Genomic DNA, 21,829 nt, shown 5'->3' on the forward strand with positions numbered 1-21,829 from the left:
GCCAGTCACAACCAGGACAAGAGAGGACGTCAGACAGGACGCCCAGCCCACATCTGAGACAGAGATGTGTCCTGTCCCCCAGGGAGCTTGGGCAAAGGACAGTATTCCCATAAGCATCCATTTCTCCATCTGGAAAGGGGAACTAGCTGAGAACATGCTTGCAGAGGTTCTCGCTTCACGCGTAGTAAGGACTCACGAACAGCTCGTGTCAGTAATCACTGACTTGAAAAGGAGACAGATACAGTGACTCCGAACCCATTCTCCCAACACAGCACAGCTCTGCTCCCCGCACCCCAGGAGGACCAAGGCCTGGACAGCGGGGACAGCAGACGACGGGGGTACCCCTGGGAAGCTCGGGTCTGGGGTGGCAGAATGGAGTGAAAGGGACTGGGCTGGCTGACCTGGGTCTGAGACAGAATTAGAGGGGTGGGAAAGGAGTCCACTGGCATAGAACTTTGGGAAACGGAGTAAAAATAGTGTAGTTCTTGGAGGATGTGGTGGCCATGATTCCCACCTCCGGGTATTCACACTCTTGTGTAGCAACACCTCCCCCCGCCCCCCGACACACACACCCACCGCCCACACACACACTGTAGCAAGAATGGTTTGTGTGACCAACAGAACATGGCAGAAGTGATGGAATGACGCTTCCGAGATAAGGTTAGGAAAGACAGCAGCCTCACACTTGGTCTCTCTTTTGGATCAGTTGCTCTTGGGCAAGCCACATCATAGTAGCCCAATGGAGAGGCCTACGTGGTGAGGAACTGAGGCCTCCAGCCAACAGCCACGTGAGCAGGCTTGGAAGTGGGTCCTCCAGGCCCAGTTAAGCCTCAGATGACTGCAGCCCTGGCCGACAGCTCGACTGCAGCCTCGAGAGACCCTGAATCAGAACCAGCCAGCTAAGCTGCTCCTGCATTCCTGAGCACAGAGACCGTGTGATAATAAATGGTAGTTGTTTCAAGCTGCCAAGTTTTAGGATAATTTATTACGCAGCAATAGATAACACACAGGACTTCTCAGAGCATTTAATAGGCTAATGTAAATCTCCAAGAAAGAAGATATACAATGTAACATTCCCCTTAGATATTTGGCCAAGAAGGCCTTCTTTTTTTGAGTTTTCTCAAGAGAGGAAACTGATTTAATATGGCTCTGGTCCTACAATTAGATGTAACTTCTAACCTTGGTCTGTTTCATGAGCTAGTCATTTACCCTTCCAGAACCTTTTTCCCTTTTATAGAGTAGAAAGAAACCACCTGCCTTTGCATCAGTCATGACTACAGCCCCAGATGGGCAGGTTCTGACCTACTTGGTGAGGGATCAGAGGGTAGCTTATTTAGGTCCTAAAAGGGAGTTTCACCCTGGGGCTCCGGGGGCTTCTACAAGGCCATTAAGTGGGTCCAACACCCACCATCTCAGTCTTTCTTCCACAGGTCATTTCCCCGAAGTGGTGAGAATTAGTCTTCCAGTTTGCAGACAGCTCAGAGATGGGAGGTATGGACCCATGTCTTTCCCAACAGACTGAGAGCTGGCGTAGGCCAGAGCATGACCCTCCCCCATCATATTGGAAGAGCTTACCCAGGATGGATGGGCCACAAACTCCCCCTCTTCCCCCCTGAATCCTGTGGACACCCCACAGCCATGGGAGGGAAGGAACAATAGAACCTTCTCTGGTCTTAAGAACAAACATAGGTCTGTCTTTCCTTTTCAATGTAATTCCCTCTAACCGTTAAAAGATTGAAATCAAGTTTCAAGATGCCTGACCAGTCAGAAACCCATGGAAACCCTGCACATCCCTCTTTGTTAAAAAGAAGACAGTTAAAAAAAAAAAAAAAAACTATAATGCGAATACTTTATTATCAACGAGTGACTGGTATTAGCTTTTTGTCTGGGCATTAATATTTCAAAAACCATACACCAAACCCAGGCTTTTCCACCTAGCTCTGCTGTATCATTTTCTTTAAAGAAAAAAAAAAAACATAAAGAGGAAGGAGGAAGAGAAAGAAAATATATCTGTATTATAAGCCAAAGTGCGTCTTTCTTGTTTTGTCCATATACACACATTGCACCATACATAAATAATTACATTGTAAAAATGACTCCATAATTACAAGTATAATATATATTTCCATATAATATATAAAACTTTATATTAAATCTAGGTAGATGATATCTGGGGGGGGAGGGGTGGGTTCGTCCGTGGGGGCTGTGTCTCTGGGCACGGGACCCCCCGGCGGCGGGGCAGGTGGCGGGGGCGCTATCTGTGGTTGTTGAGAAGGATTTCCAGCCAGCAGGGGCAGGAGGTGATGAACTGCCGGGAGTAGCAGGGCCCCCAGCCCTTGGCGAAGCTGATGCGGACGCTGTTGGGGTCGTAGGGGCCGTCGGCGGCGTCGGGCTCGGGGCCGTGTTGGAGCAGGCCGGAGCGCTCGAAGTCGAACACCTTGATGGAGTAGCCGGGAGGCACCTTGCGGACCACCAGGGCGCGGCCGCCGGGCGCGTCCAGCGTCGGGGAGTTGACGAAGATGGGGTGCTCGCCGCGGTTGTAGGCCCACACGCCGTCAGGCTCCTTGCTGAGCAGGATGCCGAAGCCGATCTTGCTGCGCGTGCGCCGCACCGACTCGCTGCGCTGCTCCAGGTTGAGCTGGCCCAGGCAGAAGCCGCTGCCCTGAGGTAGGTCGTAGAAGATGCTGACGGCCTGGTCGTACACCGCGTACAGGCGGCCCACCCGCGTCCGGTGCTCCCAGTAGGCCACGCTGCACCAGTGGCTCGGCTTGGTGGCGTCCGGAGACATGCTGGCGTCTGCGGGGCAAGCAGAGGACACGCAGGTGTTATTCCCGGGCAGCGGAGGCGGGATGGCTGCCTGGACCGCCCGCCTGACATGGGGAGCATCTCCTGCGGGCCAGGCTGTCCTCAAACTCGACCCGCAGGCCCCCTCGCCCAGCCCCACCCACAAACACACACAAAGGCGGGGGCGCCTTTGTGCCAGCTGCCATGGGCACCCAAACACGAGCCACACCCGGCTCCTGCCCATAGAGTTTTACAAGCCAGCGGAAGAGGGCCGCACACCACACACCCATGAGAGGGCTGAACGGTGAGCACCTGCATTGTTCTGGGGGCTGTGCCCTGCACTCGTCACTCCACACGGGGCTCTCTGGGTCCTCCCGAAACCGCGAGGAGGCCACCTTCTCATTCTGCAGATGAGGATCTGAGACAGATCTGAGAGCTGGTGGGTGGCAGCACCAGGATTTGAACCCAGTCAGTCCAAGCCTCAACTTGAACAGAGTAGGGTGAGGTGCAAGTTAGTCGCTCAGTCATTTCTGACTCCTTGTGACCCCATGGACTATAGCCTACCAGGCTTCTCTGTCCATGTGATTCTCCAGTCAAGAACACTGGAGTAGGTTGCTAGTCCCTTCTCCAAGGGATCTTCCTGACCCAGGACTTGAACCCAGGTTTCCTGCATTGTAGGTGGATTCTTTACTGTGTGAGCTACCAGGGTGAGGCAATGGAGGGGTGTAAATCACCCTCTGGAGGGGACTCAGGCATCAGAAGGCAGGATAGGGTGGGGTGGGGGCCACCCAGTATCTCTTGCAGCTGGGAATCACGGCTGCTGAGTGCTGACGGCTCCCAGCCTCGGCCTTGAGCGTGATGCAGTCTCCCAGCAACCCCCACCCCCAGCCCCTCAGGCTGGCTCCCTTGGCAGCAAGTGCAGGTTTTCACCAGAACTGCGGCCGCTTCTGTGAGGCAGAGAAATGAAGGGTCTCTAAGTGGGAAAGGAGATCGCTCCTCAAGGGCTCCAGTTTCCCAGCTGCTCCCCTCCAGACCCCACTTTCCCCAGTGACAGCAAAGATGTGGCCTGGATGAAGACTGGCATCCCTTTTCACTCCAGGTGGGAGCACCTCTATGCGTCTGTGTGAATTTAACAATTGCCTGAAACCAGGTATAGGCAAGGGCCCCGTCTTGAAGGGCAGCCCTCTCCTCACTGCCCTCAGGCGTGGCCGGCCTCAGATTCTGAAGCATTTGGATGCCTGGGCTCTCCTTTGAGCGCACGGCTCTGAGAAGCAGACTGCCCGGTGGGGTGATGTGTTCCCACTCAGGCCCCTGGCTGGGGCTTTGGCCGAGGGAGGTCTGCTGCGGGCCTGATGAGGACACAGTGAGGCTCTTTATGGCTCAGCTTCTCCCAGAGAAACAGATCAAAGTCCAGTCAAACCTGAGGGAGAAAGCACTGCCAACAACTTCATTCAGGAGCCTGGGTGAGGTCAGCTCTGCCTGCCTTCAGTCCAGTCCCACCTAGAAGCCCCAGAGCAGCAGGGTGACAGAGCTCCTGACATTGCCTTATTTTCTGGGAGGCCCACCTAGCAGGACACTGCACCTGAGGGGCTTCCTGTTGGGCTGCTTGCTCTGCTGTGGCCTGTGGCCGGGCACAGTCTCAAAGGACGTGCCCCTAGCTCTCTGCGTGGCATTAAGGTCCCAGCCACAGAGCCCCAGGCTAGCCCCTGAGGGTGTATATTTTGTCTCATGGTCCCTATGCAGGCCCTTTATGGTTCTAGCTGTGGTCAGAGTGGGGGAAATAGGTCCTGCTCCCTGCTCTCAGCTGACCTGCCGCTCAGCCAGTGGGCACTAGGCCAGTCCCAGCAGGTGGGCAGCCAGGAGTACCCCATGCCCTTGTCCCTTTCTCCATCCATCCATCTGGCACTGGTCTGAGAGCTCTGAAGACGCAGGGGAGCGGCACCATCCCAGCCTGGCTGTGAAACTCCAAAACCAATCCTCTCATTAAATGAGAACTCCGTTAGTGCACTAGGCACAGAGGTGTGGAGGCAGAGAGGTTGTGCCTGGAGAATGCTGGGTGATGACAGGCAACAGGCATCTCTGAGTGCCCTCCCTAAGCTAGCTGACTTCTTCACAATGGCCTTGGTGTACCCGTTACCAGCCTTGTTCACAGGTGTGGAAACTGAGGCTCCGGGAGGTGCCAGAACCGGACAAGGGCACACACTCAGGAGTGCTGAGGCTGGCATCAGAGCCAGGCCACACTCTCGAGGGGAGCTCTCCTCCAGGGGAGCTCTCCAGACAGGTGCCCCACCTTCTCAGAGCCTCAGTTTCCCCAGCTGTAACCGTGACAGCTCTCGTGGTCTGTGAGTCCTAGAAGTGCTTACCCACAAGCTGATGAGTCACAAACAAAAAGTCTTCATCCCCTGAAGACTCACACAGTCCTGCTGAGGGAGGGAGCACTGCTGTCCCGCCTCTACAGATAAGCACAGAGGGGCCACCCTAGTCATAAAGGGGCAGCTCTGCCCCAGGGTGTAGCCACGCAGTTGTAAAAGGTTAAGAAGCAGTTTAACAGAGAGCAGAGTAATGGGACCCTGGGGGTGGGGCACTTCCTCCCTCCCAGCTCCTAAAAGGCTTTTAATTCAAGGCCAAGTGGGCCTTCCTGTCCCCCTCCTCTCAGCACCTCCAACCCCAGCCAAGCCCTCATCATCTAACCACCCCCCCAACCCCGATCAACACCTGCGTCCCTGGTCTTGTCCCAGTCACTGCTCCGCACGGGGGATGGAACCTTCTGCCTGGGGATAAACCACCCACTCCCTGAGCTGCCCTGGGGCCCAGCCTGCCCCAGCTGTGGTGCTCAGGGACACCGCCTAGTCCAGGCCTCACCTCCTGTGGCCTCTGGATGAGCAGTAACACCTCATCAAGCCTGGGCTCTGGGCCAGGTCTTCCAAATTCCAAGGGACGGACTGCCGCCTCTGAGAAGCCCTCTCTGACCTGTCCCTCCTGTGTGCCTAGAGCCTCAAAGGCAGCCTCGCCCTTGGCCTGAGAAGGTGTCTGTGCTGTTGGTCAGTGTCCCTGGCTGGCCTCGACTCTCAAAGAGGACTGGGTGGGTCTTAGTCCTCTCTGCGTCCATCCCAAGTCTGCATGTATCCCCAGGGTGCTCTTGGAACACCCTGCAGGGGAAGGAGGAAGGAAATAGAATATATGCCAACTGTCGGCACACTGCCATCACCCTACCCCTCACTGGAATCCTTCCCAGTAGGTGGGGCTGATGGCCTCAGGCCTGAAGGGTGCTGGGCAAGGTCTAGGGTCTCAGGTCTGATCCTGAGACAGCAGCCCAGCAGGTGAGCCCATCACCATGCCTGAGGCCTCCCCACCTAGCTCTCAGGGTCTCTGGGCTCCAGAGCTTGAGGGTCCCCGGGCACCATTTCATCCAGGGAGCCCCAATACTCTGGAATTTCACAAACCAATACACTGTTTAATGGGGGGTGCGGGGTGGGGGGTGGGAATATCACAAGGTTACCACAATTTTATTTTGTCACATACAGACTGATTAAAAACCCCAAGACCATCTACTGTCACTAGCACGAAAGAAAGTGTAATTTGATTCTCAAAAAAGAGAGTATTTTAAAAATCAGAAAACTTAAAAATACATTTACATTGTAAGAAATGTTCTTGTTTCTTTCACCATAGACCAGTGAAAACTCAGTCCTGAGACTGGCCTGTGGGAACCATCAATTGAGTCCAGTGTCCTTGTGCCCCAAAGGATACCAGGTGACTTGCCCAAGGATATATAGCAGTGGGTGGCAGAAGTGGGACAGGAACTAGAGACCCCAGAATTCTAACCTAATGCTTGTCCTGTGATCCAAAAGGTTTCCAAGTGAGACAGACCTAGCTCACACCATTGACTAGATATGTGGCCATGAACAAGTCACTGAATGTCCCCAAGCTTCAATCTCCCCATCTGTAAAATGGACTTGTTCATAATTGAGTACCTCAATTACACAGTCCCTCTTTGAACTTTCTGGCAGCTCCAGCAGCAGATCAATTTGGAGCAGAAAGAAGCAGCTGTTTATCTGTCCCCATGCTGGGCTTAACTCTTCCAAGGCCAGGGCGCCTTACAGGTGTTAGGGGTCATGACCCAGGATCACCACCATGGGAGGTTACAATGGGACAATGGACAGCAATAGCCTTTGCAAATTGTAAAGCACTTTACCAATGTTAAGGTTTAGCTCCCAGCCTGGTACCTGAAGTGCAGAGAGGTGCTCATTAAGTGAAGAAATCAAAGCGAAGGGATGAATAGCTGAACATAAGGGACACAGATGAGTGCTCCTGTGGCTGTGTTTACACACACACGTGTATTCAGATCTAATGCTGTGTGTTCACAAGCTGACAATGCTCTCTGCGAGTGAGCAGGCAGGCACCCCCAAACCCAGGGTCCCCTCTCCACTCTGCACAGACGCAGAGCCCCCCTCCACCCACCATGCCTCTCTCATCTGCAGCCTGGGCTGCCTCTCAGGATGCGAGGAGACAGCCTCTTGCAGAAGATCTTTTTCTTCTCATGGCTCCAAGGCTGTGGTCCCGCCATCAGCCTAATTAGGAACCAGCTCCTTAATTGCAAATAAATACCGGGGAGTCAGACCCGAGTGAACAACATCAAAGATGACCGCTCTCTGACCGAAACTCCTGCTCGCTACCCCCTGCTCAGGGCCTGGCCTAGTTCCCAGCCAGACTCTGGGTCCCGGCTGGAAGGGTTCCGGGGGGAGGGGGAGAGGAGAGGCGCGGTCTGGCGTGATGTCTGGGGCAGATTTGGAGGAGCAGCACCAGACCAGGGGTCAGGAGTCCTGCAGCCAGGTGTCCTGTCTCCTGACCCCCATCTGCAGGTTCTCTCTCTTCTCCCGGCCTCAGTCTTCCCCTCTGAACAGTGAGCTCTACGCTTCTGTGACTTCATGAATGTTCACAGCAGCTCTACCTGTAATCACCCAAACCTGGAAAGCAGCTCAGATGTCCATCAGCAGGAGAATGGATGTTAATGGACTAAATGCTTGTGTGTGTCCCTCCCCAAGTTCAGGTTGAAAATGCTAATCCCTGACGTGATAGTATTAGAAGGTAGGTTCCTTGGGAAGTGATGAGCTCATGAACAGATCAGTGCCCTTTAAAAGAGACCCCAGAGAGCCCCCTCACTCCACTGTGTGAGACTACAGCAAGAATACGGCTATTTATGAGCCGGGAAATGGCTCTCCCTAGACACCAGATCTACCAGCATCTTGATCCTGGACTTCCCACACTCCAGAACTGTGAGAAATAAATATGTATTATTTAGGCCACCCAATTTAGGGTATCATTGTGATCGCAGCCCAAACAGACCATGATAATGGATAAACAAAAATAAGGCACATCCATTCAGTACAAGAGGGCTTCCCAGGTGGTGCGGTGGTAAAGAACCCACCTGCCAATGCAGGAAACCCAAGAGACTCAGGTTGGATCCACTGGTCGGGAAGATCCCCGGGAGGAGCAAATAGGATTTCCTTGTGGGAGATGGTATTTCCCATTCTAGTATTCTCGCTGAGAAAATCCTGTGGACAGAGGAGCCTGGCAGGCTACAATCCATAGGGTTTCGAAGAGTCAGACACAACTGAACATGCACACAATATGGTGCAACATGATACACCAATAAAAAATAATAAACTACTGAAACACACCCCAACGCGGGTGAATCTCAGATGCATCTGGCCGAGTAAAAGAAGCCAGACCCAAAAGATGTGCTGTTTCCACTGATAACGAAATTCTTAAGTAGACAAAACGAAGCTAAAGTGACAGAAATCAAAACAGGGATTACCTCTGGGGAGTAATCTCCTGGGGATGAGGAAACTTTCTGGGGTGCTGGAAACGTTTGCTGTCTTGAACAGCAGGAACTCGGGTATACACACTGTCAAAAATCATGACCTATGCACTAAAGATCTATGCAATTCATCGTAGGTGTGACGCCTTGAAAGAACGACAACAAAGATAGTAGAAATGTGCTGCAAGGCCAGCCCTCGGTGGCTTGTCCTAAAAGTGGTCTCAGCAGGGCTCCCAGGGGGCCCAAGGGACCGGACCTGTGTTTCCAGGCCGGACAAGGGTGGCCTGGCCTCTGGGTGGCGCCCACATTCCTGCCACCAGAGGGTGGTGGATGCCTGTCGCGGGCAGGAGGAGACTGGCCCAGCAGTAAGTAGGTCCTCTCCCCTGCACTGCAGCCAGCCCCTCCGATGACTGGCATTCCTTCCTCTGGGCCTCTTGACCAAGTGAGGGTCCTGTGAGCCCAATGTGTAATTTTATGGAGGTGCCGGGGCACCTAGGGGGCCCACTGTAGTCTGGGAAGGGCGGGGAAAGCTGAAATCCCAAGGAAAGCCTTTAGCTTCTTTGAATCAGCAGCTTTCTGTCAAAACAAAGGGCAGGAACGTTCCTGTGCGCTCCCCCGTGGGCCGCACACTCCAAAAGCCTGAACACACGCAATGCAGCCTGTTTCCCTCGTGACTCCCTGTTTCCACTGCGCCAGACTTCCTTGGACTCGCCCACCCCGGGAGGCGAACCAGAGAAGTGCCCAGATTAAAGTCTCCGAGCATTCGCAGGAAGCTGGCCCTGAGTCCCCCAGTCTCCAGGGCCTAGCTGGGCTGCTCAGGCTCCTCCACGTTCAAAGCTTTGGCTGCTGCTTCACACCCGCTTGGGACACGGCAGCCTCACTGCCTTTCCGGGAGGCTGGCCCAGCCACACCTTAAATGAACAATGAAACAAGGGCAGACCCCACCGAGAGCTGGGAAGGGAGGCTCAGAGAAGCTACGTGACTTGCCCAGGGTCACCCAGCAAGTTGGTGGCAGAGCCAAGGAGGAGCCTAGGGCTGGCTTTTCCAATCTCCTTTGCACAGAGCCCCGCTGGGGCCGCCTGCCCTCCTGGAAAACTCCTTCTTCTGTCCCACGTCATGCCCGCGACTTTTAAGTTCCCATCCAACCAGGAGCTTTTTCATCTGAGGCTCCCAGGCCTGGGAATAATTACGTGGCCCTGCATCTGGTTAACCTAACACCCCTTTAAAAGCCTTGTTTGCCCATTAGATAAGTAGTTTTTGTTATCAAACTAAAGGGGGAGAAAGAAGTTTCCACTTAACCTTCCTTTGTCATTTTAAGCTGCAGAAATGGCTTCAGGTTTTGCAGCAAGTCTAAAGATGCAGCATTAATTAGAGGCTCTTTTTTTTTTCTTTGTTAAGGGAGGGGGAGACCCGTCCTTTATTCACTGGGATCCGGCAGTAAAAGCAGAGAAGGAATGTGCACAGGGCCATGTTAATGGTCAACAGCTTAGAACGAGCCTCTCCGCTGAAAGCTTTCCAAAAGCAGGGCCCAGCTGACAGGAGTTTCCTCTTATTCGCTCCCACCCGCCCCTCCCCGCCCCCACCTCAACTCCAGCACCTTTGGCCCCCGGAGGAAGCCAGGCTTCCAAGAGGAAGTTCCTAATCGGTCATTACATCACGGGCGGTCTGGCCACCACCGCCGCCTTCACCGGGTCCACCTCTGGGCTCATTCAGCCGCTAGTCTCTGGGGCCAAGGACTGTTTTGCCACCACTTTCCAGACGGTTGACTAACCGCTCTGCTGGGGGCAGGAGGGCGGGGGTTTACCCCCTAGACAGCAGAAAGCAGGAGGGCAAAGGGAAAATGACAACAGGAGGAGGGAGTCCAGGAAATTCGTGGTCCATGTGGCCAAAACTCAGGATTCTGCAGATGCAAAACTGAGGCCCCAAGAGGGAAAGGAACTGGCCAGGGTTACAGGAGAAATTCACAATAGACTGGCAGCTAGGACCAGTCGGGTGTCTCCTGCACAGGGTCCAGGAGCAAAGCTGCCTGTGTGTGTGAATCTCAGCCCTGCCACTCACCAGCAGTGAAATCTTGGGTAAGTGATGTCACTCCCTGTGCCTCAGTTTCCTAATCTGTAAAATGGGGATGCAATCAGCGCTTACTGCCTCGGGTTGCTGGGATTAATTTCAAGTGCATTAAATAATGCCTGGTTCAAAATAAGCACTCCATAAGTAACAGCTATTCTTTTTCGCTAGTAGTAGTATCACTGCATATCTTATCTCTATATTGTATAAATTATTTAATAGATTGACTCAGTCTGTATAGTTCATAAGGGTATTCATACTAGGTTAGGTAATATGCCAGTGGAATTGAGAATCAAGGGGAAATGGTAAGAAAAGGAGCACCAGTAGTAATAACAATAAAACAAACCAGCCAGTAGTAATCGTAGTAATGATGATGATGACATATCAGCCAACATGTAACGAACTTTTACCAAATGCTAAGCAGAGTATGAAGCACTTTAAATGCACTGTCTCATCATACTATTCACTCTCTTAGTAATTCCCATTTTTAGATGCAGCGGAGGCCTGAAAGTCAGGTAGTGAGTCCAGAGTCCTCAGCTAGGAAGCTGCAAATCTGGGATCCAAGCTCATGTCTATCTGGAGACTGGGGACTTTGCATTACTCTCTCATGGTTGCAACCTATGAGCTGCAAAACCCCAGAGGCCTGCAGGGTAATGGCATAGATTCTGTGTTGTAATAGTCCATCCATGTCCACTCCAAGCTGGCACTTGGCTGTCTATAAAGACTGGATATTAAAAGTGGCCTTTAGATGTGGCAATAAACACTGCCCACCTTTTGGGAGTTTTCAAAAACCATGCCTTCTAAAAACTATCTATAGACCCCTATGCAGCCTTGCAAACGTACATTTTTTCGGTGTTTCAATACAGTTTCTCCCATGTACTCTCATCTCCCCTCCTCGACACAAGGAGCATGTTCTACATGTCCTGCAGTAATGGAGGGTGACCTCTGCAAAGGGCTGCTGACCCTGGGCGAGTAATTGGAGGGTGTGGGGGGTGCTGGGTGCTCTCTGCTCTGCACCCAGTTCAGGAGGCAGGATCACCCCCATTCTCTGAGGACAGATCCCAAGTCACAGAGGCCACAGAGCAAGGCCGCGTGGGAATCCTGACCGGATAGCCTGACTCCGAGCCCGGCTTTTCTCTGCTGGGCCCTGCAGGCTGCCTCTGCTCTTCTGGGAGGTCCATGGAGCCGCCGCCCTGAGGGCTTTGGAGGGAGTATGAGCACTGTCAGTGGCCAGTCTGCTGAATTGTCGCTGGTCTGCTCTAAGAACAGTCCTCCTGGACCCACGGGATTCTTTCACCCTTGGCAGCCTGACCCCTGCCTGCTCAGCCCCATGTCTCCGGCAGAACCAAGTGGTGGTCTGGGCTGGGGTGGGTAAGGTTTCCGTTCTTTAATCTCCTGCAGTATTCGAGTGGATCCTGAAAAGATAAGCTCCTCTTGCAACCCTGACATAAAACAAGCTCTCATCTGGGCCCTACTACACAGGCCTGTTCAGAGTCTCCTCCACACGTAGTCTCCCTGAAGCCCACCGGGACCTACCACTTCCATCAGCGTCCTTCTTGCCCTGCTGCCCCTGTAAGGTTTTCTCAGGGTCGCTGGGCCCGGGGGCTGTGGCTTTTCTCCCCAGGCCTTGGTGCTTTGGGGACCAAGCTTCCTTCTTAAAAACATTCTGCAGGCAGGCCCAGCTGTGAGAGCCACACTGAGGCTGCCATCAGGTCACTCTCCATCAGAGCTGAGCATCTGACTGTACCCCAGAAACACCGGCAGGCCTACCTGGCCCAGCCCGACGGTCCTAAAGGAAACCCCAACACCCTAAGTCAGAAAAGACAAGACCCCAAAGAGGCAGTAAGGAGAGCAAACCAGTCAATCCTAAAGGAAATCAACCCTGAATATTCACTGGAAGGACTGATGCTGAAGCTCCAATACTCTGACCACCTGATGCAAAGAGCTGACTCATTGGAAAAGACCCTGATGCTGGGAAAGATTGAGGGCAGGAGGAGAAGGGGGCAACATAGGATGAGACGGTTGGATGGCATCACCGACTAAATGGACATGAATTTGAGTAAACTCCAGGGGATAGTGAAGGACAGGGAAGTCTGGTGGGCTGCAGTCCATGGGGTGGCAAAGAGTTGGGTACAACTTAGTGACTGAGAAACAACAGCCAGGAGGCTGGGCGGGAGAACCTCTGAGACCGCAGGCAGAAATCTGAGTCTAGGTGGGAGAATTCTGGTTCCCTGTGTCCTGAAGGGAAGGCCGGTGAAAAGCATCAGTCTGCGAGGGGAGGGGTGGGGAGAGCCAGCGATAAGCAGCTTATAAAATCAGCCCCACATTTTCCAGAAGGAACCAGTTTCTGCAACAAAAGGCTCTGAACTTTGCTCCCATTCCAGGTCCTCTTTTGTTTTATCACCAAGTCAGGACTCTGAGTAAGTTTGTTTGTTTCCTTAGCCAGAGACCCCCTGGGTTGGGAAAGCCTGGCTCTTCATATTAACCCTGCAAAGATTCTAAAAAAGCACTGTGTGTGCACAATGACGAAGCTGGGTACCTGGGTCCCCAGGAGAGAGGCAGCAGTTGTGAGAAGGGAAGGCCCCCCCGACCCCCACCTGTGTCCTCCCTGCCTGCAAGTCAGCCTTGCTGCCGGCTGAACTCTTGAATTCTCAGGTCCCTGGCTGCCCTTTGGGGTTCTCGTCTTGGTGGAGAGTGGATTTTCACCTGAGCCTTCAGGTGCAAAGTTCACTGACTCAACCCCACCTTGACTTCCCTGTTGAATCCAATAACAGAGAACAAAGTCGGCCCTTTGGGGGTTCAGGTGGGGACAGCCGGCGCAGGCACCAGAAGTGGGGGGAAGTGGTCTCTGGTAATTGGCGATGTGCTTCAAGGAAGCCCACTTGGGGACACGCTCCTCCCCTGCCGGGGGAATTCAGGGCACCTCCATTTCTATTTCCCAGATACAATTTGAGTTTTATTGGCAAACCTCCTGCCTCAGACTTCTACCTGGACCTAATGTAAAGCCATAAAAGCAAAGTACCTTAAAATTGCCCTCAATCAACTTGTCTCTGAGGCAGGAACCTACACTGCTGCAGAAACATCCCAGGGGGCAATCAGGGGAGGCCCCGACAACCCGGGCCCCTCAAATCCCTGGCTCCAGCGTCCCCTGTGAGGGGGATCCTTTAGCTCCCTGCGCCTTGATCACCTCCCCGCCCCCCATCCCCCACCCCATGTGTACCTGGTCCATCCCACTCTCTCTTGATCTGGAAAATCCCGTGAGACCACCGGCAGCAGAGAGGTGAATTAGTGCAGATCCTAACAACTGGGTTACTGGGAGCAGGTGACCACACTTCTGAGTGTCGAGACCAGCTACAGAACTGGTTTTCATGTTTTCAATTCAACATGAAAAGGCAGGGCTCCTTGTTCAAAATGTATTCAGAATTTCAGGAGTGAAAGCGGGGTCTTAAACTGAGCAGAGGCCCCTTCTCTGCACAAGGCCCCGAGTGGGGCACACGTCACTGAACACCCAGGAAGCCAGTGTGGGGCACACGTCACTGAACACCCAAGAAGCCAGTGTGGGGCACACATCATTGAACACCCAGGAAGCCAGTGTGGGGCACACGTCACTGAACACCCGTGTAGCCAGTGTAACTCACTCCACGGGGGTCAAGGCTGGGGGGCGGGTTCATGACAGCCCTAAGGACAGTAACTGGCACTTGATGAACATGAGATTCTTCCTCCATTCCCCAAAGTGCATCAGACTCTCACTCAACTACCAAGGCCCCAATGTCACCTCCTTTGAAAAGCCTCCCTCAGTCCCTGGGTCTGAACCACTCAGCCCCTGCTCCATAATGCTCTTTGATGCGGACATCAGGAGGTCATGTGTCTCCACCTCCCCCACCTGCAAGCAGGCTGGCCGGGGATGCGGCTTCACTTGCTTCTGCCCTTCCCACCCTGGGACCAGGCACCCTGCCTCCTGACCAAGACACTCTCAGTAACAGGAAATGACTGGAATTTCGCATCTGAGAGCTGAGAGGGCACTTGGGAAATCATCAGATTTTCCCCATGTTGGAAAAAATGCAGCAGCCATGCCATTCCCATTGAACAGATGACACCACGGAGGCCTCGAGGTCAGGGCAAGGAGCCGGGCAGGGAGAAGCAACATGCCTATTTGCTGATCTTCACGATGCAACCCAGCCAGTGGAATGCCAGATGAGCTCACTATGTGCCATGCTTGTTTCAATAAAATAAAATCACCTAAAGACTACAGTCATCTTGTTTGGCAATGGGGGTGGACTTGATTTCTCAGGCTTGCTAGGTCTGTGAGGGTGAACGGAACAGGGAGCATGGGTCTCCGTAGAAATGCCAAAGAACAGGATGGGAGCTGATTTTCTTATTTGCAAAGCTCTCAAAGATATGCCTCATCTAACCACCAGCTTGTTGTTATTTACCAATGAGCCAGTATCATGTGGCCTTTGCAAGTCCAATATGCCTTATTTACGTTAAAGATGTGCTTTGGGATGCGCTTTGGGTGGCTCAGATGGTAAAGAATCTGCCTGCAGTGCAGGAGATCCAGGTTAGATTCCTGGGTTAGAAGGATCTGGAGAAGGGGATGGCTACCCACTCCAGTATTCTTGCCTGGAGAATTCCATGGACAGAGAAGCCTTGCAGGCTACTGTCATGGGGTTGAAAGGAGTTGGACAAGACTGAGCAACTAACACTTTGGGATAAACACCCCCAAATTAAAGTCCTAGGGGCAGAGGCATTCAATTTACAAATAATCCTTGCATTGAAACCTTCTCTTTGAACACAAAGGTACCTAATCCACACCTCTCTAGTGAAGACAGGGTCCTACATACTGGATTTTCTTAAAGTGAGGCTTGCCTGGATCATTCTTACACATTTCCGAAGCAAACAAGGATGCTTTATAATAAGCAAAAAGCTAATATTGACTGGAGAGATCATTAAGCCACATTTAAATATTAATATTTGCTGTAAAGAACACAGTAACATGAGATTTAAAGGTTCCTTACAAAAATGTTGCAAAATGACCTAGGACTTGGCAGAAGCTCATCCCTGCTAGTCGGTCTCCTGTGTGCAGTCGTGCTACTGTGCGCAGCTGGAGCTGCTGGGCGCCGTCCCTGCCCAAGCTCCAAGCTGCCTGGAAAGGGATGGCTTGTTTGATACGGGGATAGAGGTGCGGAGGAGGAGCGAGTCAGGCAACCGTCCATCACAGCAGGCCTGCAGGTGGACACAGACTCATAGACTTGCACCCCATGCCTCAACCCCAAGTCCGGGGTCAGTTTCCAAAGCAGAAGGAGGCAGCCAAGCTTGGTTCTCACAGCCCCTATAGCCCAAGTCAAGGAGGTGGCTCTCCCCGATCTGTGGCGATGGTGGGATGCTGGTTCTAACTGTGGAGGGTTTTCCAATTCTCCAAGTCCATTCATAAATGACGCCTTTTTAGGTTATGGCATATGAAGTTCAGAGAGGCTGGGTGACGGCCCACAGGGTTACTGAGGAAGGGGGATCAGGGTTCATCCCTGTCTCTGGAGGCCAAAGGTGCTCATCCGACTGTCGGTTCCACTGTCAGCCAAGCACCTTGGGAGTGAGCCATCGGCTCAGTAAGTCCCTCAAAGTACTTTTCGTCTGTGTCCAGATACACATGGGCACACACGCTGCACCACTCAAGTCAGTGCAACAAAATGTGGGAGCAATGTCACAACTGTCAACTGTGCTTCTGTTTGGTCTCCTCTTCCCAAGGCTAACTTTTTAGTAGAGAGGGGTACAAGGCTTGTTTGCCATGATTCAATTCCTAATTCTTTTAAAAATATTTATCTTTACTGATTTGCCTAGTCTTAGTTGCAGCACACAGGATCTTCAATATTTGTTGGCACGTGGGTCTTTAGTTGCAGCATGTGAACTCTTGGTTTCGGGATGTGGGATCTAGTTCCCTGACCAGGGATCAAACCTGGGTCCCAGCATTGGGAGCTTGGAGTCTTAGCCACTGAACCACCAGGGAAGTCCCCAGTTCATAATTCTTAACGTCTTCTATGGAAGACAGAGCCCAGGTAGAGACCTGGGCTGGGCCCAACAGATGGCAACACCTAAGTGCCTTCTAGAACTACTTCCCCCTCCTCCATAGGGCTGTTTGCAGCCACAGGGACCTGCCTGACAAGGGGAGGAAGGAGTGCCTTTCCTGAATCACAGGGAAGTCTGAAGCAACTCTAGTGGGGGCAGGAGGTTGGATAATCGTGTCTACTTTATCAAGTGGCACACACCTGACATGCATGGGCCCAGCAAACATCAGCAGAACTTTGCTAAGTAATGATCTTGCCATTGCTGGGTCAATACTGAGGCCTCCATTCATCCCATGGGAATTCAGGGGCTCTTAGCCACTGTCTGTCCCCACACCGCATCTCATTTAACCCTGAGAACAACCCCAGGAGGTGGGCAGAATCTTACAGTGGAGGAAATGGAGGGTCACTGAAGTTAAGCCCCGGGCTCAAGGTCACAAAGCCAATCAGCCAGAATTTGAACCCAGGAGAACCAGACTCCATACCCACTCTCCCTCCCATCCTTCTTGCAGAGGGTGACCTGATAGGCACTCAGCTTCTAGCCTACACCGTTTCCAACAGGCAGTTAGCCAGCCTCTCTCCTGGCCCTCTCCTAGGGGTTTGACCCATACCTCCTCCACCGAGGCTGGCGCCTGTCCCCCCACTCCTCCCACCTCCCTTCCCCGTGGGCATAATCGGCTCTGCATTCCTGGAGAGCAGGCCCGAGTTGGGCCCACGAGGAGGATCCGAAGTAATTCAGCTCATAAATCACGGCCATTGTGAATTTCCCTTTTAGCCACAGGCAAAGTCAAACTTTTCCTTCCCCCACTGCAGTTAACCACTCTCAGCTCACTGTATCTCTCCTGGCTCCTCCTGGCCAGGGGCCAGCGCTCAATTATTAATTAATCTGGGAGGTGCAGGTTGCATTCTTGGCCACCTAACCACTTCCTCCCTGGTCAGGAACTCACAGGCCAGGCCTTTTCAGTTACATCAAGAGTCTCACAACATCCCAGTCCTATCTTGTGGTCATAACTGCAAGAAAGGATGCTTCATACCAGAGTTAAAAATAACAGCAGAAAACCCAAACATCCAGAAGTCTCCTTTTCCAACTCCATCCCAGAGTGTCTACCCTACCTATGTGCAAAAACACAGCATGCCTCAGTTTCCCATTTGTAAAACGGGGCTACATCCCCCTCAATGTGTGTGTGTGATAGGTAGGGAGGTAGGTAAGGACCTTCACCTGTTTGCTTTAGCCTCAGGAAAAGCTTAAATGATGAAGAAGAATGATGGCAGCTAGGTGAGCAGAGGGCAGGAGAGGCTACAGCTGTGTTCAGGTTTATTCAAGTGGTTCGGGGGAGTTCGGGCGTGAGGAAGAGGATAGAAGTGTGAGTCCCTCTTTGGGTCAAGTCTTTGGGAGGTCTTTGTACAGACAAACACCCCAAGAAACATGGGGATCAACAGAAAAAGGTGACCAACCCTGGTGTGAAATGTAGTCCCCTGTAACAGTGAGGTTCAATTGTGAAATCAGAGCAAAGCTTTCCTGAGATCAGTGCCAAAGTCTTGGGCTAAGTGGCGCCATTAATTCCTGATTAGAAGTCACGCTGAAGGGTTGATGCCAATGCTAGTGGGTGAATGTCAAAGGTAAGCTGTAAGACCAATGAAGGACAAAAATGACAGAGAGTATATATCAGGTTAGCCACGAAATTAAAAGATGCTTTCTCCTTGGAAGGAAAGCTATGACAAACCTAGACAGTGTATTAAAAAGGCAAGGACATCCCTTTGCTGACAAAGGTCCTTCTGGTCAAAGCTATGGTTTTTCCAGTAGTCATGTACGGATATGAGAGTTGGACTACAAAGAAAGCTGAGCATTGAAGAATTGATGCTTTTGAACTGTGGTGTTGGAGAAGACTCTTGAGAGTCCCTTGGACAGCAAGGAGATCCAACCAGTCCATTGTGAAGGAAATGGGTCCTGAATATTCATTGGAAGGACTGATGCTGAAGCTGAAGCTTCAATACTTTGGCCACCTGATGCGAAGAGCTAACTCACTGGAAAGAAGGCAAAAGGAAAAGAGTGTGCCAGAGGATGAGATGGCTAGATAGCATCACTGACTCCACAGACATGAGTCTGAGCAAACCCCAGGGGATAGCGAAGGACAGGGAAGCCTGGTGTGCGGCAGTCGACCGGGTCACAAAGAGTTGGACGAGACAGCAACTGAACAATGACAACATATCAGGTCATAAATAAAGGAGAAATATATGTTGTTGCTGGAAACTGCTGTCAAATATCTTTTGGTCACCTCTTCTCCTCCATCCTCCACTGGCCACATACACATCCCACAGTATGTCAGCCTCACCCACAGTGTCCCAGTTAAGCTCTGGGAACTCAAGCCCTCAGGGTTTAGTCTAGGAAGGCACTTTGAAATCTCATGCTTTATCTACTCCATGATTTTGATCAGATAAGACAAACAGTTGTCTCCCAAGACTTCCTATAGCACTGACACTCCAGGGAGGAAGGGACACTTTTGGCTTCTCTTACCCTATGCACTGAGGCTCTTGGATAAAACACGCATACTGCCAAGATAAATTATCATACACATACATAAAGTATCACTAATCAGGACCCATAAATCCAGAGTTTGTAATAATTCCGAAAGCAGCTGGGTTGAAGTTTAAAAAAAAAAGTTTTGATAAACAAATGCAAAATATAAATAAGGTTCAGAAGAACTGTTTATTCTACTAGCACTGTATAAACAACGGGCATACCAATTACAAATCACTCTTATCTGTGGACTAAAGCACATCTCCAAATGACCTCTAACGGGAAACATGATCCGGTTAGCATCACCGTCTGTGGTACCTGAACATCACAAAATTTGGTCCCCAGATGCTAAACTTTGCAATCGCCCACCACCCAGTCGCCTGACTGGTGAGCCCCTGGGTCGTCCGTGTTCCCTTTCTGTGATCTGGAAAGGAAGCCACTTGGGGGTCTACACTTCTAGCACCCCCAGGTCCCTCAGCGGCCGCCCAGGAAGGAGAGGGAGCCCATGGCTCCCGCAAGCCAACGTGCCACCCAATTATCTCCGTGCCCATGTGAAAGCAGCAGCTTCTCTTAGGGCATGTGGCCAGGGGACGCAGCCAACTGGGGCGTTTCCACGTTAGAGCTGGTGGGCAGGGGCCCCACCCCATGTGGAAACCCCTCAGGCGTCAACTGCAGCCAGGGAACCGGGATGCTTATGGCTTCCTCGGTGATTTCTAAATGAGCCAGGCCCCACATTTCTCCCTGGGAGGAAGTGCATTTCACCTCCGGGGGGTTGGGGTAGAGGCTGGTCACTGATGGTTTCTGAGAGGTGGGCTAGGTGAGGGGACCGAAGATGTGGCTCGGGGAGTCAGGGGTGGCAGGAAGAGGCCCCGGGCACGGCTGGGAAGCCGTCAGGCTGGGAGGGTGGGTTGGTCCTGGCCCGGGAGGAGAGACTGCGAGGCCCCAGTGAGGCGGGCAGAGGGCCAAGCTGGAAATACCGAGGGCTGCTCCAGCGCGAGGAGATGGCCCTGCCAAGTCAGGGAGGCGGTACTGATGGGGGAATGGCAGGTTCCGGCCGGGCGGGTCCCCAAGGCCACCGAGTCAGGAGCACCCGCCTGTGTCTCTGGGCACGTGGGGGCTGGAGCCGTGCCAGGGAGACCTGGAGCCGCCAGCCTCCCCGGGGCGCCCCTGTCCTGGCGCTAGCCTGCAGCCCGCCCGCCTGGGGACCCCAGAGGAAGGCAGAGCCTCCCCCCGGCCCGCCCCCCAAGGGGCACTGGCCTCAGGCTCAGCTCTGAGGCTGAAAGACTGTTCTCCCTCCACCCCCCATCCCCTAGTTCCAGAGTTGCCCGGCAGAGCCCCTGCCCCCCATCGTGAGACCCCTAGCCCGCGGCTCCGGTCCTCTGCGCATTGCTGACATCTTCTGGAGCACCCACTGGGTGACTCTGGAGCACCCACTGGGTGATGAAGCCGGCCTCAGAGGTGCCCCTTAGGCCGGGAGGGGCCTCTCGGCTGTGTTCCATGGGGAAGATGCCTCCTGTGTCTTGCAGGGTGGGGAAGCCAGGTGCGCTGGGGGATGCCTTTTCTCTGTTTCCCTGCCAATCCCTTTGCACTCCTGCACCCCTTCCTTGGACTTCACATATTGCTATCAGCTAAGACCAACAAAAAATGGAGGCTGGGGCTTGCCATATGCCTGCATCTGCCCCCAGATGGACGTCCTACCATGGTCACCATGGGTTCTGTAGTTGACCCACTGTTTGGCCAGAAGGATCTTCACCCATATGTTTGGAATCTGGGCATTCACTAGGTTTAACCCTCTCCCTCCTCATGGCCTTTACCATCAAACAGGCAGACCGGCTCACTTACTTACAAAGACCCACCAAGAACCGCATCCTTGCAGGTCACTCATGCCAGAGTCTGACCATCTCTACCTTCCCAAGGCACCCCCCGCCTGCCCTCCTGACTGCTCCCACCCAGCCACGAGAGCTGCCCTGCCCAGGCCTGGAATATGTAGGGCCCCACCCTGAAACCCTGAAAGCAATTCCCTGAGGGGAAAGAGTGGGAAGGATGTTTTCAAGAACCACTCATTGTGGGTTTGGGGTCCAGCCAACAGAAGTGCCACGGAGAGGCAAGAACAGCATTTGCCCAGGAGGTGGGGGTCCTCTCTCACACTCACTTCATGCCTACTGTGTGCAAGCGTGCACCAACCCGGACTCCCTGGAAGCAGGAATCATCAATCCTGTGGCAAGGAGTGTGTGTCAAAGGAAATCAGAGAGGCTCTCATTTCTGTAAACATCAGTCCTTCTGGTCAGTTCCAAGTTATTTAGTGGGCTACACACACACATTTTTTTCCCTCAAACCAAGAGTCCTCCTTCAGACTTCCAGTCTGAGGGGAATAAAAGAAACTGCATAAACATTCTCTACAGCTGGCCCATAGGAAGTGAGTTCTGGACCGGGCGTGTAACTAACTGCAAGCTTGCAGAAAGTCTGCTCCCTCTAAGTTCCGAGGGGCATTTCCCTGCTCCCAGTTCAAAATGGAACCTGTCACTCGGGAATCCACCCACCACCCCCAATGGGTCATGTGAACGTCTCAGAGTTGAGGGTGAGGAGGGG

General features: G+C 52.8%; 1 protein-coding gene across 1 annotated transcript in view; it reads right to left on the minus strand.

Annotated features, from left to right (window-relative positions):
* Positions 1-963: 963 nt before the first annotated feature.
* SMAD6 (SMAD family member 6) overlaps positions 964-21,829 on the minus strand; it is a 149,133-nt gene continuing 128,267 nt past the window's right edge. The window contains exon 6 of the mRNA XM_061158004.1: positions 964-2,796. Within this exon, the coding sequence (XP_061013987.1) occupies positions 2,255-2,796 (542 nt within the window). The 3' untranslated portion in view covers positions 964-2,254. The remainder of the gene's footprint in view (positions 2,797-21,829) is intronic.

Source organism: Dama dama, chromosome 12 (genome assembly GCF_033118175.1).
Source record: "Dama dama isolate Ldn47 chromosome 12, ASM3311817v1, whole genome shotgun sequence".
Lineage (NCBI taxonomy): Eukaryota > Metazoa > Chordata > Mammalia > Artiodactyla > Cervidae > Dama > Dama dama.